Source organism: Papaver somniferum, chromosome 2 (assembly GCF_003573695.1).
Source record: "Papaver somniferum cultivar HN1 chromosome 2, ASM357369v1, whole genome shotgun sequence".
Taxonomy (NCBI): domain Eukaryota; kingdom Viridiplantae; phylum Streptophyta; class Magnoliopsida; order Ranunculales; family Papaveraceae; genus Papaver; species Papaver somniferum.
In genome coordinates, this window is record NC_039359.1 from 104092585 (window position 1) to 104108267 (window position 15683).

Here is a 15683-nt window from a genome sequence, read left to right on the forward strand (position 1 = left end):
TTCATGGATCCTCCATGGGATATTATTAGTATTTGTATTACCTAGGCATTTATTACTTTCTTTTTTGATCTTTTTAAGATATATTTTCTCTATATATAAGAATATGTTATCATGTCGCCAAGAATATTATTGTATAGGGGTTCTACCGACTCATTTAAAAATATGATATTGTATATAGGCTTTACGGTCTTTTTAGACATCAATTTTTTTTTATGTGACAAACCAGACACTTGTTGTTAAGATTTGTTTTCTTTGGATGTTTCCCACAACATTTGTTACATGTATATATTGTTGTTGAGTTGGTTTTATGCAAATTTCAAGTCATTTTTGTTGCTTTTTTCTCTTTCTATTTCAAATACTTATTTTTAAACGAAATCTATTGGACCTTCCACATCCATCGATGTAAATTTGTTGGATGGTGAATTGGATGGGAAATCCATCGGACCTTCCACATCCATCAATGTAAATTTGTTGGATGATGAATTGGATGGGAATGCACGCTATTGTATTGGATCAGATGCGGATGAAGCTAAAACTGGTCTAATCCAAACCATGCTCACCTCTAGGCTCACCGATGATATGTCAGATTTCAGGCCCAAACTCAACTTCGGATTTCAGGCCCAAACATTTGTTCCCGGTCCGAGTGTTGTTTTAAATAGACAGGCTCTTCTTCTACCTGTCGAGGCCGAGGGTATAACCGAAAATAGAAGTTCACCGACCATCTATTTGGTGCAGAGAAGACTAAATTCGATTCGCAAGCTAGGGTTTGTGAATTTTGAGTAGCCATGCCTCAGCGACATTCGAAGAACAACAATGATCTTGCTTTCTTCACATATGATGAGAAGAAAAAGCTCGGATATGGAACCCAGAGAGAAAGACTTGGAAAGGATTCAATAAAGCCCTTTGATTCCTGTTGCCTTTGCTTGAAGCCTTTCATTGATCCTCTTTGTTGCCAAAAAGGTCATGTATTTTGCAAAGAGTGTATCCTCGAGTGCTTATTGTCTCAAAAGAAAGACATTCAAAGGTTAGTCTTCATCTTTCTCCCATCTGGAATATCACTGAATTATTTAGGGTTGATTGCTTATAGATTTGGGGGGTTTATGATTTTGCTTGGTTGCTTACATTTGGGAAATTTTGCTATATTTAATCGGAAAAACAGTAGGGATTTAGTGAAATATAGTGAATTGAAGGGTTTTTTGTTTGTCTGAATCTGTAAACTATGTGGGGGAGTTTTGAGATTAACCGTAAGGAAGATTCCTAATGTGATAGATGGGTATTTTGAGGTTACTGAATGCAGTGTGTGAAGAGCTTTGAGGATCATGATTATTTAGTTTTGTTTATCTGTAGGAAAATTATTGAGGGGCTTATAGGTATTTAAAGCATGCTTGTGTAAGACAGTTGAATTGTCTGCATACGGGTCTGATTTGTGGTTTTGAGGATAATTATATGAATCAAAGGAAATAGTTAATTATATTTTTACAGAATAAGTTAATTGGGAGATAGATGTGATATGGACCTTTAGCTGACTAAAGTTTCAATAGGATGTTCTGGTGATTTTATCAGCACTGATTAAAATAATTATGGATTAAGAGGGGGACAAGCCCGTTCAAGGCTTAGTTGTGTCAGTTTGCCTGACCGTCTTATACAGTGTCATGTTTGTAGCTTTCTGTGAATCCGTTCTCATTCTCTATTTTACCGACTCCTGCTGTAAGTTACTTTTTGCTCAATTGGGATTATACTAATTAGACTCCAGATTCTAGATACATTTTAGAAAAAGAAGTTGGAACGATTGAACAGCCACATATAGTGCTTAGCGTCTGTAACTCTTGTATTTTTAGCAGAGTCGTGTCATTTCTTTTTTATGGCAATTTATGGAACTGATTTAAATAATAGTTATTATACTCTGATAGCATGAAGTTCTGGCAACTCGTAGTTTTTTTGTACTTGGTTTTTCTGATATATATACTTTCGGTTGATTGCAAACCTCACCATTACATTCTATGCATTTGGTAGGAAGCTGGCTGCCCATGCTACTCAACAGAAGCAAGAGAAAGAAGAGGACGAGGAGAAGATGCAGCTGCAGAAAGCAAGGGAGATTGATGCTTTTGATCAGCAAAATCACGGCGCAGTTCCTCAGTACAGTGACAAAAACTTCAATCGAGACAAGAGTGGCTTCCATGGGGCAAATAGTGTAAAAGTGACATCATATGAAGAAGAAGCACTTCGCGACATGAAAGCCTTTTGGCTACCCTCTGCAACACCTGAAGCTCCTGTTAAAGTGGATGCACCCTCCACCTGTACTGTGTGTCCAGAAGGCAAAGAGAAGCTTAAGTTGAAAACCCTTTTTCCCGTCCATTTTACTGAAGAGAAAAATAAGGAAAAGAAATCCCATGCACTGGATAATACATATGTCTGCCCTAGTTGCAAAGTTACGCTAACTAATACATTGACACTTGTGGCCCTCAACACATGTGGGCATGTGTTTTGCAGTAAGTGTGCAGATAGATTTATGGCTGTTGACAAAGTCTGTTTGTCTTGTAACAAGGGATGCAAGGAGAAGAATCTGGTGCGACTAGGGAAAGGAGGAACTGGGTTTGCTGGACATGATGATAATTTGCAAGCTACTGATTTTAAGCATTTGGGCAGTGGTTCTGGCTTAGGGCTGGTTAGACCCGCAATGAAAACATGATACCTGGTGGTAACAGCGTTTTCCTCTCCTTGTTAACTTTATTGGAGATTGTTGTTGATCTATTCTAGTTCTTTATCTTGTACTATATATTCCTTTCTGGTGGTTGTATGAAGGGGAAAGCATTTTTCTTAAGACATCTTTGTTTCTGAACAAGCAATTTACAAAATTGATGGATGATGAAGTACGTGTAGGTAGGGAGTAAAATCTACAGAGTAAGAGTGCATTTACCAAGTTCACTTTTCTTTCTTTTTGTTGTTTAATTTCATTAAATCATTACTTCCCATAAATAAAATCTGATAAAATCACCATAGATGCGTGTGTTTACATGAACTTGAGGGAACGCAATATACAAATTCTAATTGCACTTTGCAAGTGCTTACATGAAATACTAAACTCTGAAGTAAAGGGAACGGAACAACCAAATTCTAATTGAACTTCTGAACTCTAAGAGGGAACACAATATACAAACTCTAATTGCATCAGATAAAAAGTGAAGTACTTGCATCAGATCTAATTGAACTTCTGAACTCTACTAAGAGGGTGATATATCTAATTGCATCAGATAAAAAGTGAAGTACTTGCATCAGATCTAATTGAACTTCTGAACTCTAAGAGGGAACACTATACAAATTCTAATTGCATCAGATAAAAAGTGAAGTACTTGCATCAGATAAAAGCAAAAGCAGTGACTATATACAGATATTTCTAGTTGAAAAAAAAATACACAGTTTATTCAATTGTCGCAGGTCCTAATAAGATTAAACTGGCTCCAATTAATTCACATGGAGTCTAATTACTGCCGCAAACAAGACTACATTAAATTATACTGTACCAAAATTTAGGTTCTCTTCAAACTAGGATTTGGAGTCTAAAAAAAGATTGTTTTCTTTCAAACTAGGATTTGGAGTTTTACAAAAGATTTTACTCCTCACTCCTCAGACTGGCAAATATGAATTTGTAAGGAAGAAGAACACAATTTCTGAAGTTGAGACTCCTCGAGAGGTACAATTGTCCGCTTTCTTTCACTCTCCAATTTTGTTTGTGGGGGTGTAGTAATGTTAAATCCTGAAAGAAAAGAAAAAGAAACACTTTAGTGAATAAAGTTCTCTCCCTCTATTATATACACAGTTAATAGAGACCTTGATTCTTTCGAGGGTGAGGTAGTTTTGAAAGAGATTAGTGAATTGCTACAATTGCCTGCCCGTATATATACTATCCGTACTACTAAATCTTTGCCTAGTTGGTGACCAGACAGATTGTTTCGATCGTCCACACAGATTTGGCAAGTGTGGTAATAACATCAATATCTTGCAACAAATTCTCAGAGATCAGAAGCTGAAATGGATTAAGATCTTACAAACTGAGTTATCTAGCCTTCCAAAACGAATCTATCAGCACCAAATCTTCATCTGAGAACTGAAATAACTCGACTACGTACTTTCTTTTATGCATTAATCAAGTCACACTCCTTGTATGTCACCTAGAATTATAAACACTTGGAGTTGGTGCAAGGGAAAGCAATCAGATTAACTTAACTTTTACGGTTTTACCATACTATGCTTAGCAACAAAGTGAAGAAAAAAACTCCAAATGCAACTTGTGCAAACTATCCATATGGGAGTATATGCCATAATTTATAACTTGCATGAAAAAGGTATGTCCTGAGATATCAAATAAAACCTTAGTCTACAAGTATACCGGGAACAAGGAAATGTGGTCCAAGTCTGTGTAATTACATAGCGAGTCCTCTGAATTCATAAATATAAAGATGTCCTAGATAGTTATCAGTTCAAAGATTCAAACAAATTTTACTCTTTAAGGCCGCACCCTTAATTAAGGGAAAAGTCAGATCTTATGGGGTAAGGAATATCCCAAAACCCTTATTTCCTACACCAAATCTAGAGATTCTAAACCATTTCCCTGTCAGGGTTTGGTTTCTCGATTATATATTATCATTATTTTGTAAAACAGTTTTCTTTAAAAAAAATAAAAAAAATCATGTTGTTCTCGAAAATAATTACAATTTTCATGAAATTCGCTAAAACTCGACATTGATTATTTTTAAGGGAATTCCTAATCCCTCGTAGAACATCATGGCCTAAGCTAGAAGCATGAAGACCAACGTTAGAAAAGTATGAGATGTTTTACGAGATCTGAACTTATCTGTGTATGGGGTCCCTATGATGTTAGAACAAGCTCTAGAAATCATATCTAGGATCTCCAAACTTTAGTAACGAATTGTCCCTTCTTTTACATTTACACAGTGAATTTTAATACAGCAGTTGTCTAATGATATAAAAAAAATCAAGTACTGGAGATAAGCTATTTCTGTGTGTTCTCACATTGTCAAAGAAACAGCTCAATGGACTCACTGAGCAAAACATAAAAGTATTCATGCGTGGTAAAGGTATCTCCAGGGCCCAGACTTTCATAAACCTAGAAAAACCTTAATGTTATCAATTCATACATTCGCATTTTACAGTGAATTAACACACCAAAGAAGTTTTCTTACCTGTATTAACTTAGACTTGCAAATGCTACAATCTCTGGGAGAACAAATGAAGCACACAACATCCATTTCCCGGGTGCAACATGCCGGACCCTATGTATTTCTACCTCAACTGCAACCTCCTTCAGCGAGATCCTAATCCTCTGCAATAATAAAAAAATTATAAGTTATAGGCACTTGGCAGGGTGGAAATTGAAGCAGTATGTTGATATTAATATAGACCTGGTGAAAGTCAAACTCAGGATCTGATGCATTGGAGAATCCATATACATGGATCATGGGCATTGGTGAAATCATCTCCTTAGGTCGCTCTATGAATATCCCCCTAAATACATCTGCAGGCAAAAAAGAGAGTTTTTCACCAAAACACATGAGAAGGAGAGAGAACAATAAGGATCCTCTAAACTTTCGGAGCCGAATTTGTCCCAATTCATGATGACATCATGATGCCACAAGGATCAAATGAGGACCTCCTAGCCACCCATGCTTGAGACAGAAACTTATAGTTTTTAAGGATTTAGTAGATCAGGATTCAAGCAACAACATATATTCTCTATCAAACATACACTGGCTCTATTTCAGCAAAAGCAGAAATATAATACGACCTCTCGTTCTACGCTCTGTCTGCTCCTCAGCCATCATGAGAATATGCAGCTGACCATTCAGGATATTTATACTCGAGGCAGGCATTAATATCTACAAGCACTGCCAAAATATATATATATATCTTATATAAGGAGACCTGTACTACCATGGTAGAGTTAGGAGATGAAAGCTTATGATAGTGTTGGTGCTAATGCATCAAATTCTAGAACTGGAAGTGTCCGAGGAAAAGTGGCCGAGGACCTATATTACAGTAGGTTAGTTGGTAGAAGGGGAGCTACAAGATAAAGTTGCTGTTGCCAACTTCTCACTAGTCAATTTCATCAATATAAGATAACGGGACCAAGTATACATAAAATAAACTACAAAAACGCTGCCTTAACCAAACAGACGTTATTATAAATAAATGTAGAAGCATGATAGGTCTTGAAACCAACTGACCAAGATACTCCACTGCATCATTCGGCAAATTCATAACTACTTGTGTGATAGATTTCGCTTTATGGCTGTTAAACATTGCAACGATGAACCTCCTACCGTCCATGTTAGAAACCTGAGGTTTATTAAAATATCAGTTACACTTCTGTTAAGACTGGAAAATCAACTCCATGTAATGTAGTCTAGTGTATCTGATTTTGTGTGTTTAAGCAGGACTGCCTTGGCACCAGCACAAGCAGGAAATGATACAAACGATAGAAACAGACGTATATGCAAGAAAATATTCGCATTGATAAGATAGCTCCTACCATGAAATGTCTCAAGAATTTGATAAGATATAAATACTGTATTGCTAATTCCGACAAAACAAATAACCCACTGGACTTTATTTAAGTAGTGATCATGCCCGTACCTTAATCTTTCTCTCAAGTTTGTTGAGAACACAATTTCTTTCTAGATATTCCACAGCAGCAGGGTTTAAATCATTAGCATAGACAAGTTTTACTTTCTTTGCCGCAGCTAAAGCTATTGGACCGACACCAGAGAAAACATCACCTGTCCATTGTTAAGAGAATAACTCGTTTGTCAGGCTAGCTACTCAATGTCAACGAAAAGAAATATCTCCTAATTGATCAACTTCGAAGACAAATCAGGATATGATAGATCCTACATTAAGATGGAAGTTCATACATTTTATAGATGTGTTTAAGTGAGGAAGAAATAATACGTCGAAAATGTTAGGAGTGATATCATTACAAAAACAGAAATTTTGGTATACATGCCAAGATGAGAAAGATACCAGTAGTGGTCCATATAACTAAGAACGCCACAGATTAGTTTAGCTAAGATGGTAAACACCAAACTGACACTTAGCACAAGAAGGTAGAACAATAATGAGCAACAATGTTTAAAGAGAAAAGAACACACAAACAATATCACTGCTAGTAAAGCGGTTAACCAGCCTTTGTCTTTCAGTGGCTAGCTTTGAATTCCAATATCTGCATAAAAGAAACATGAAAATCCTTGTTTATACAACAGGAGGGTACGATATATAACCAGAAGACAAAATTACAATCACTTCCTCAGTTCTTCTACTGAAATTGATTTCAGGATTCGGAAAATACAACGGGCACACACTCGACAAAACCAATTACCATTGGATACAGAGAAGATTGATATACATATATACATTCCTCTTCATAAAAGACCAAAATGTTTCTAATAACATAAGTCTGACTAGAAAGCATATGCAGATTTTGAAGTAAAGAAACTCGGGTAATGACAATGTTAATAGTAATGATGTAATATGGAAGTACGCCTATAAACATCAACACATGATGTATAGGCGCATTAAATGAGATGTACCCAGCACGCGGTTGCTTAATGTTAGTTAAATGAGTTACATATGAATTTTATATCTAATTTTAGGTATAAAAGGACTTACACTGCTGCTAAATCTACGTGAAAACGAATTCCGTTCTCCGTGACAGTAGCTACAAGGGAATTATTTCCAGCGAGAACTTCGAGCTGCATTGTTCTGTACTCGTTTTGAATGCTTTCAACCTTATTAACAACTGTTTGTATTTTTGGCTTATTTTTATCCAACACTACCTGAAACAGATTAGCATTTGTTATAACTGATGAGAAGGGTTATAAAAGAACCTTGTAAAACACCAATTGCACTATCAAGCAAGTTAACGTAGCCATATTGTGCCCCCAAACAAACAAAACAAATATAGTTGTAGACTGAAACCTGCGCAATAAGTTTCTTGCAAGGAAGGTGCTCATCTCTCAAGTTCAGGTGAGCAATATGTCCAATTGTCTCAAAAGCTGAAGGAACAATTGCACCTCTAGGAAGCAAGGCCTCTAATATCTGCAAGGAGAATCATTCAAAAATTAGTCAAACTTAAAGAACACCAAAAGCGTAAAAAGGTCAAATGAGATACAATTTAAGTACTTGTACTAGTAAGGAAAACCTAGAAAGAAAGCATACCCAAAAAAATAGGGTGTAATTAGCAGAATGTCAAATACCTCGTTCATTTGCCAATAATTATAAAACAATGTCAGCTTGCACTGTACAAGCTCAGGTATTGTTTTCCTGCTTTGTGCGAGTTCTCCTGTTATCACGGCCTAAAGCACACATTAGACTGTTAAGTTACTTAAGTATATAGCATGAGGGTAAGTGGCGGAACACATATAAATATAAGAAAGAAAAAAGAAAAACAAGACTCCACGTTATGGAAAATTTCTTCTCCTTGAGTTGTGAGTATTTAGATACATTATGTTAGAGTTGGATCCTACTCATCTTTTGCCCTTCTTCCCATTTCTGATACTTCTCATTCTTCCATGCTTAGATGTTAGGCTATGCTTTATGAGAACTTAACATACTTTGTGAAGTGGAAAGTTGCATGTTTTAGGGGCAGTATTAGTTTTTCACTGTGTATGGAAAACACCAAACACCAGAGACAGGTGAGTCAGACTACGAGGTAAGGTCAGAATTATAGCATCACTCTGTCCCTCATTGCAGCATGAGTAACATGACTAGTACAAAAATAAAAGGTTTACTCTTCGGCCCGAGTCATGCAATCAACTAGATTTATTGACGTTATACCTTAGGTCATTGCAGTTCTTATTAATCCTAAAATTTCTAGTTTAACAGATACTAAAACCATACAAGAAAGCATATTAGAGACAAACCAATGGAAGCAACTCACAAATAATCAAAGTGTTGAAAAAAGCCACCTTGACGGCTTCAGGGAGCTCTTCAACATTTTTGTTAGCAAGGTTTTCATCCAACAGCAGCAATCTTGTTGAGCCTCTCCATCTTCCCCCCTTAAAATCCTCACCAAGCAATCCACTAAAATCATCATTCTCATTTCCAACAACTTCTACCACTGCAAAATCATTCTTACCAATTCTCTTCTCCCTATCAGAACCTTCTCCCTCATCTCTCCTCTTATTACTGTTCTTCTTCTTTGGTCTTGAAATCTTGGCAACATTCCTGAAATTGACATAACCACGAGAATTGAACGACTTCATGATGTTATCTCTATACAGAACTGGACTCAATTCCTCACCATCATCATCAGCTTTACCATATAAACGGCGATCTAATGAATCTAATATCTTTTTCTCTTCCTCATCTTCGCCTGTGTCATTTTTCTCTGGTAATATCTTCTTGAATTCATCCTCCATTTCATCCCCAGGAACCCTAGCAATATTACGAACGCGAGGCCAATTCAATAAATGTCCTCTCAATCGATTTTCTAGGGCAAAACATTCTTCTGCAGGAACTCTTAGGGCGGATAGCTCAAAAACACGGGAGAAACTCTCCTTATTGATTACTTCTCTTTCATCTTCATCGACAACCTGAGCAGAGGATTGAGATGGATTTGTACCTTTGTGAAGAGATGGACCATAAATGATATGATGAGTTAGGGTTAGGGTTTGAGGTGAAGAAACTGTGGAGAATGAAGTGAAAAGTGATGAGTTATGTGGCGATTGCTTTCGAAGGAAATGATTTGCAGAAAAAAGGAAAACAGGAAGAGGATGAGATTGAAGAACTAATTTCGTAGCCATGGGGATAAGACCACACTGAGTGAGTGCTTCATACACCAGTTCAGAAAAAATCCCCGCCAAACATTTCTTTGGTGTGGTTAGCCATGCGAACAGCGGACTAGTTAACCATATCCTGGTCTTGATGCGACCGTGGAAACACTTTTTTGTTTGTTTTTTCTTTATAGACAAAGGCTATAGAAAAAGCCAATAGTGCTTTTGGATATAAATCTGCCCTCTTCTTCCCTAGAAGTATAAGTCATAAGCAAAACAATTTTGCTTCATAAAAAGTTACATTTTGGACTTTTAGAAGTCGTTTTGAAATTCGACACTCATATTGACTTCTGATGTGCTATCCAAACAGGCTATAACAGTCTGCCTCGACAGTAGGCAGAAACCATAATGAAAGTCTAGACAAGAACATAAATAAAGCATTTACCTTAGCCTATTGAGTTAAGGTGTGGGCAACGACATTACAAATTTTAGGAACGAAAGCAAACTTACAAGCCACAAGACTGAAACTAAAAGAGTAAATTTTTTTGAGAAGAGCATTCGCCTATTGGTTGTCATCAAACTTTCCTGCTAAAGATTGGTAAACCAGATCCTTAGCATCACATTTCACAATTGCATAAGTAAGTTGTAACTCCACTACCTTCTTCAAAATGGCCCATATTGCACGGGTTTCTGCTTCTTCGGGAGAATCAACTTCAAAGTAATATTAACACAAAAAGAAGTCTTATTGGAGGACTCCATCATTACATACCCTACACCATTAGTCAAAAAGATGTCATCAAAAGCATTATATGTGTTACATTTTACCCAATCTGGAGAAGGAGGAGGCATCCATTTTACATAACTAATGACATTCAGGAAGGTCTAGGTTGAAGAATAAGGATTTTGAGGACAGGCACAGCTCTGGCTCTAGCAACAACAACACATTGGTTTTTCTTTTTCATACTAAAAACAAGATCATTCATACTACTCCAAATAGACCACATGATAGGGGGAGGGGGGGATTCAGACTCGTTAGATAAAGTGGAAACAATGTTAACAAGACAATCATGAAAAGAGAAAGCATAGAAAGAATAAGTAGGCAATAAAAGGAGAGATGAATTTCAAATGGAACTAGAAAAAGGACATATAACCAAATAATGCATAACAGATTCATCAAAAATCATACATCTAGGGCAAATTACAGAGTACATGGGCATTTTAACCTGAAGATAGTTCTAGTATAAATTGCATTCCTAAAATCTTTTATACAAAGAGTTGGTATAGTGATGAATTTTAATATTCCAAGTGCACTTCCAAAGATTGTTATTTAGAGAAAATCTAGGACCTCTGAAGCCCAAATATGTATATTTAGAACTAAATTTGTCATTCTTTAAAAGTTTTCAAGCCCTTGTATCACCTATCAAGAATGCATGATTGGCTTACGGGAATAGATACAATCTTCTCAACATAAGTATTATCAAAGTGAGTATTTAATCTAGTTAAGTTCCAGGATCTAGAATCCTGGTTAATAATGTAAACCACTTTTAAAATGGGATTTTGAGGAACATCGGGATATGGTTTAGCAGAATTTAAAAAGAGAATCCAATTATCACACCAAGGACCAATAAATTGACCATCGTCAACTATCTATGAGCTTCTTAATGGTGAAAAGATATCCCATGTCCAAGAGCGGGTAAAGGGACACTTAGCATTTAATAAGTCAGAGTTAGGAAAGTATCTAGCCTTAAAAACAGAACTTATAAGACAATAAGGACCATCCACCAGTTTATAGGCATTCCTAACAAGCATAGCAAGGTTGTTCAGTTCAGCTTTACTAAAACCCAGTCCTCCTTAACACTTGAGGGAGCATAGAATATCCCACCCTGGCAAATGAAACTTCCTATCTTTAGGATTTAACGTCTCCCCCATCGAAATTTACATAAATGGCATCCATCTGCCTGCAAAGAGCTTTAGGAATAAGGAAGAAAATCATCTGGCATATAGGGATAGCCTGGCCAAAATGTTTGACAAGGGATGTCCTAACAGCTTGAGATATGAGTTTATGATACCAGGAGATAATCCTAGCACAAATAGATTGCAAAATACCCATATGAATTTGGATTTTGGATTTTTGGAAAGAAATAGGGGTACCCAAATACTTTCCACCTAAGTCAAGAGTGTGAATGTTCAAAAACAAAAAATATGATTGGTTTAACACATGAGTACGAATTTCCTTGGTAAATAAAATACCAATTTATCGAAATTGATTTTTAGTCCAGGGCTAGGAAATATTTATGGAGATAATCGTTTATATTTTGGAAATCAAGAGTAGTAGCCTTAGAAAAGAGCAAACAATCATCAACAAATGAGTAATGTCTGGTCCATTTTTATAAATCTTAATACCTTGAAACAATTCAAATTCTAGTTAGTTTATCAATATAAAGATGACAGAGCTTCATAGCAGAGAATGTATAGGTAAGGGGATAATGTTAGAGCATCATTCGGTCAAACTGATCACAAGTTTTGGTATGTCAAGCTTGTTGTCAAATTTAAATAATCAAAACTAAATTTTGATTTAAAGTCTACCAGAGTCAGTCTTGGACTACGAATATAGCATGGTACTTGAGTATCAGAATTCACCAATCGATCTTGAAGACTGAAGAACAACGACGTCGACAAAATTTCATCAACAAAGGTACGTGAGGACTGACTTCCTATTTACTCATGTTATATACCATTTTATCTACTAAGACATGTTGTATGACTTTAGCATTATGATGAACATTGCAAAGAAAGATTCAAGTAATAAGGAGTAATCAAGTTAATTTTTATCTTCACAAACTATTTTGTTTAGTTCGTGAAATAACTAGTCGATTTTGAGATGTTTCCGGATACTCTTTCTTTTAATTGTACACGAACTGATTTATGCAGTTCACAAACTGGTTGATTTTGAAAGGTTCTTTGATACTTTTTGCATTTGAGTATGAAAGTTGTTTTGGACAGTTCGCGAACTTATCAAATACAAAATGGTTACGAGTTATTTATAGACGCATTTATGTGTCTATTTTCATATCGATTTTCTATATTGATAGTGCTCGATATTGTACTTATTTGGTTATTTTATATTTTTGTAGGTGTTTTTGGAGAAATAAGCTTTTGCGGCGAAATTGGCTCGAAAAGCGATTTTTGCAATAGTGGGAGAAAATTACTAAAGGTACACCTCATTTGGATAAGGGAAATCTGAATTACTAAGGGGCACCCTAATTTTTAACTGCACCCCAGCATTGGATAAGGAGCATACTCATCTTCATCGTTCAAAAGAAAGAAAAGGAGGGAAAACTTGGCAATCTCCCGGCAGAGTTTCGGATCGAGTTTGGGCGAGTTTCAGTCAGAGTTCTTCTCGAATTTGGCTTTGCTTAATCCTGTTACATTAAAACTGGACGGATAATGAGCTTGGATACGAAGAAAGAGGAGTTTCTCTCATTGTCTCGATAAAATAGGGAGGTGGAAAAATTCCCGGGATTTGATAATATTTTTAGAAGTTACGTGGGTTTGGGAAGGATATCTTACCTGATTTACGAAAATATATCTTTGTAAAAAATCTTAGACGAGTCAGGGACTGTATGCGGCTTGGAATCGAAGAAAAATACAAGATCACAAGAAAACAGGGGAGGAGAGATATATCGGGATGGCTTGGCTGTATTTTTGTAAAGTACGTGAGTTTTATTGGAGATAGTATATTCTTAGAGATCTCATACGGTTAGGAAAGTGGGATTGAGTCAGTATATCCGCGTAAAGGTGAAGCAGAAAAGGGAAGGAATGTTCGAGACTTGAGGGGAGGGAAAAGGATTTAATCGAGTTATTTTAGACCCTGTGATGTATATATAATAAGGTAGGAGCCTGTAAAAGAGTAATCGGGAGTTGGGGGTGAGTTGCAGAGGGATTACGAGCACCACAGAGGCTCGGAATAATATTGACGGAAGCTGCAGAGTCGAGCTCTTCACCAGCAGAAGAGAAGGAGAAGAACAGTGACGCACAAAAACAGTCTCAGAGACGGTCTTAGACTCAACAGCGAAAGCCAAGTATCGTTCTCCAGTGGTTCTGGCAAAATACTTATAGCAACTGTACCAGTGACTGAGTAAACCAATTCCAACTGTCTTCTTTGTAACAGTGACGTCTGTAACACCACCGCAGCGTTGCAAACTTCTGTTTTATGTTATTTCTTCAATAAAAACACCTATAAGCCATGAGTTATTATTTTGAGCGTGTTTTTGATATGAGGAGCTAAACCCCAACACTGGGACAAAGGAGGAAGCCATTCTTCACGCATGTGGTAATTCTATTAATTCTTTTATGACTTATTGCATTGATTTTTAATTGTATCTTATGATTTTATTGAATGGTTGTGATTTCAATTGATGGGTCATATTTTCTTAAGTGTTTTGATGTCTCATGCTTTAGATGTTCAATAATTACTTTCAAAATATACTTTTGGCAATGAATTAGAGTCAATAAATTATTATTGTTTGAGCTATAAATGTCTAGAATTATTAGTTGAACCACGTGAATGTGAGAATTGGTAGAATCCTGAGTCTCGGTACCTCTCGATATTGTGACATCTTCTGTATATATTTTATATTATTAAATTCTGAAACCAAATCTTTACAAGTTTTTGAACGAACTTTATTTACCACTTTCAAAACTATATCAATTTTTGGCGTCGCCGATGCAAACTTGTTTATAGATTTGTTTTTAGGTTTTATTTTTATTGTTTTTGTTCTTTTTTACGCGTTTTGGTATTTCATGCTTGCTTTCAGATTTGGTTCCGAGCTAAAGAAAAAGAGAGAAAGTGCTGAAAAGAAAAAAGTGAAGTCAAAGAAGGAAAGAAAAGAGGAATCCAAAAGCAGTGAAAAAGAAGATATTGTATATAGTTATTTTATTTTTAGAAATTGTAAACATGGTTTTATTTTTTGTGATCTTATATTTTTGGACTTTTTGAACTTTATTTTTGGGACATTGGACATTACTATTTTTAAAACCCTAAGGAAGGGTTAAAATTAAATATAAATTGTTTGCAGGTAAGGACGACAGTTACGATACTGTATCGGCCCCTCTGGTTCGTACACTGACATGGGAGTCGGTGTCCTGGGTCGACTTCAACGGTTCATCGCCCGTCTGGTACGAGAGGTAAGATTCTTTCCACCCACGAATCCCCTGTCAGTGGGTTTTATTTTGTATAAAAACACGTGCACACACCAATTGTATTCGTCAGACTACCGAGTTTAGGAAAACTCGTGGATTAGTAAGTTGAACCCGTACCTTGGTGATAGACACATTTTTGTGTCTAAATTGTCCTCAATGTCTATATTGTTGGAACTCGATTTTTGTACTAATATTGTTTTTTTATGTATTTTTACGTATTTTTGGAAAATAAATATTGTTGGAAAATTCGGCTCGAAAAGTTGCTCGGAGCACCCCGGAGGACATTTGCTATACAGACCCCCATTTTTGCTAACTGTCACCCACGGCTATATGTAGCCCATTTTTGTCCACATCACCCATTTCTGTCCACAACACATCTTCTTCAAATTCAAATATAAATTTTGGAGGTAAAATATTCACAGATTTTCAGTTCGTGACTTGGAGGGGTTATAGTGTAATTCAATGGCTGAAACTTCATGGGAAGACTTTATTTATCTTAACAGGCGTGGTAGGGTCGTTGGAATTGATCCAGTTTGGCTGGATAATCGTTGGGAAGAAAACAGAGGTGTGTGTGCAAAGGGAGGAGATATTCACGGGATTTGCATGAGTTGGATAGAGTTTGCGCATGCTGGGAAGATTCTAACAACTGTTGGAAGTGTGTACGAGGTAAAAAAGGAGAAGTTGACATCCACA

At 36.3% G+C, this 15683-nt stretch overlaps 2 protein-coding genes across 4 annotated transcripts; one reads left to right on the forward strand and one right to left on the reverse strand.

The window, feature by feature from the left end:
• The first annotated feature begins 685 nt into the window (after positions 1 to 685).
• Positions 686 to 2922, forward strand: LOC113348653 (E3 ubiquitin-protein ligase CSU1-like). The gene is made up of 2 exons (XM_026592498.1): positions 686 to 1024; positions 2014 to 2922. Exons 1-2 carry the CDS (start codon positions 786 to 788, stop codon positions 2687 to 2689), a joined length of 915 nt encoding a protein of 304 aa, XP_026448283.1. The 5' UTR covers positions 686 to 785; the 3' UTR covers positions 2690 to 2922.
• Positions 2923 to 3337: 415 nt separating this feature from the next.
• LOC113348654 (tRNA (guanine(37)-N1)-methyltransferase 1-like) lies at positions 3338 to 9906 on the reverse strand. Of its 3 annotated transcripts, XR_003359747.1 has the most exons (11): positions 8982 to 9906; positions 8271 to 8369; positions 7993 to 8112; positions 7684 to 7850; positions 7167 to 7237; positions 6652 to 6794; positions 6243 to 6354; positions 5421 to 5533; positions 5202 to 5341; positions 5032 to 5125; positions 3338 to 3754 (listed from the first exon to the last, which is right to left on the reverse strand). XR_003359747.1 is itself a non-coding variant. In XM_026592499.1 (10 exons), exons 1-9 carry the CDS (start codon positions 9816 to 9818, stop codon positions 5207 to 5209), a joined length of 1797 nt encoding a protein of 598 aa, XP_026448284.1. In that variant the 5' UTR covers positions 9819 to 9905; the 3' UTR covers positions 3361 to 3754; positions 5202 to 5206. The 3 variants fall into 3 exon arrangements, 2 of the variants coding, with proteins under 2 accessions (XP_026448284.1, XP_026448286.1); XM_026592499.1 differs by lacking the exon at positions 5032 to 5125 and having other exon boundaries at positions 3361 to 3754; positions 8982 to 9905; XM_026592501.1 differs by lacking the exons at positions 3338 to 3754; positions 5032 to 5125 and adding an exon at positions 4052 to 4169.
• Between the last annotated feature and the right edge of the window lie 5777 nt (positions 9907 to 15683).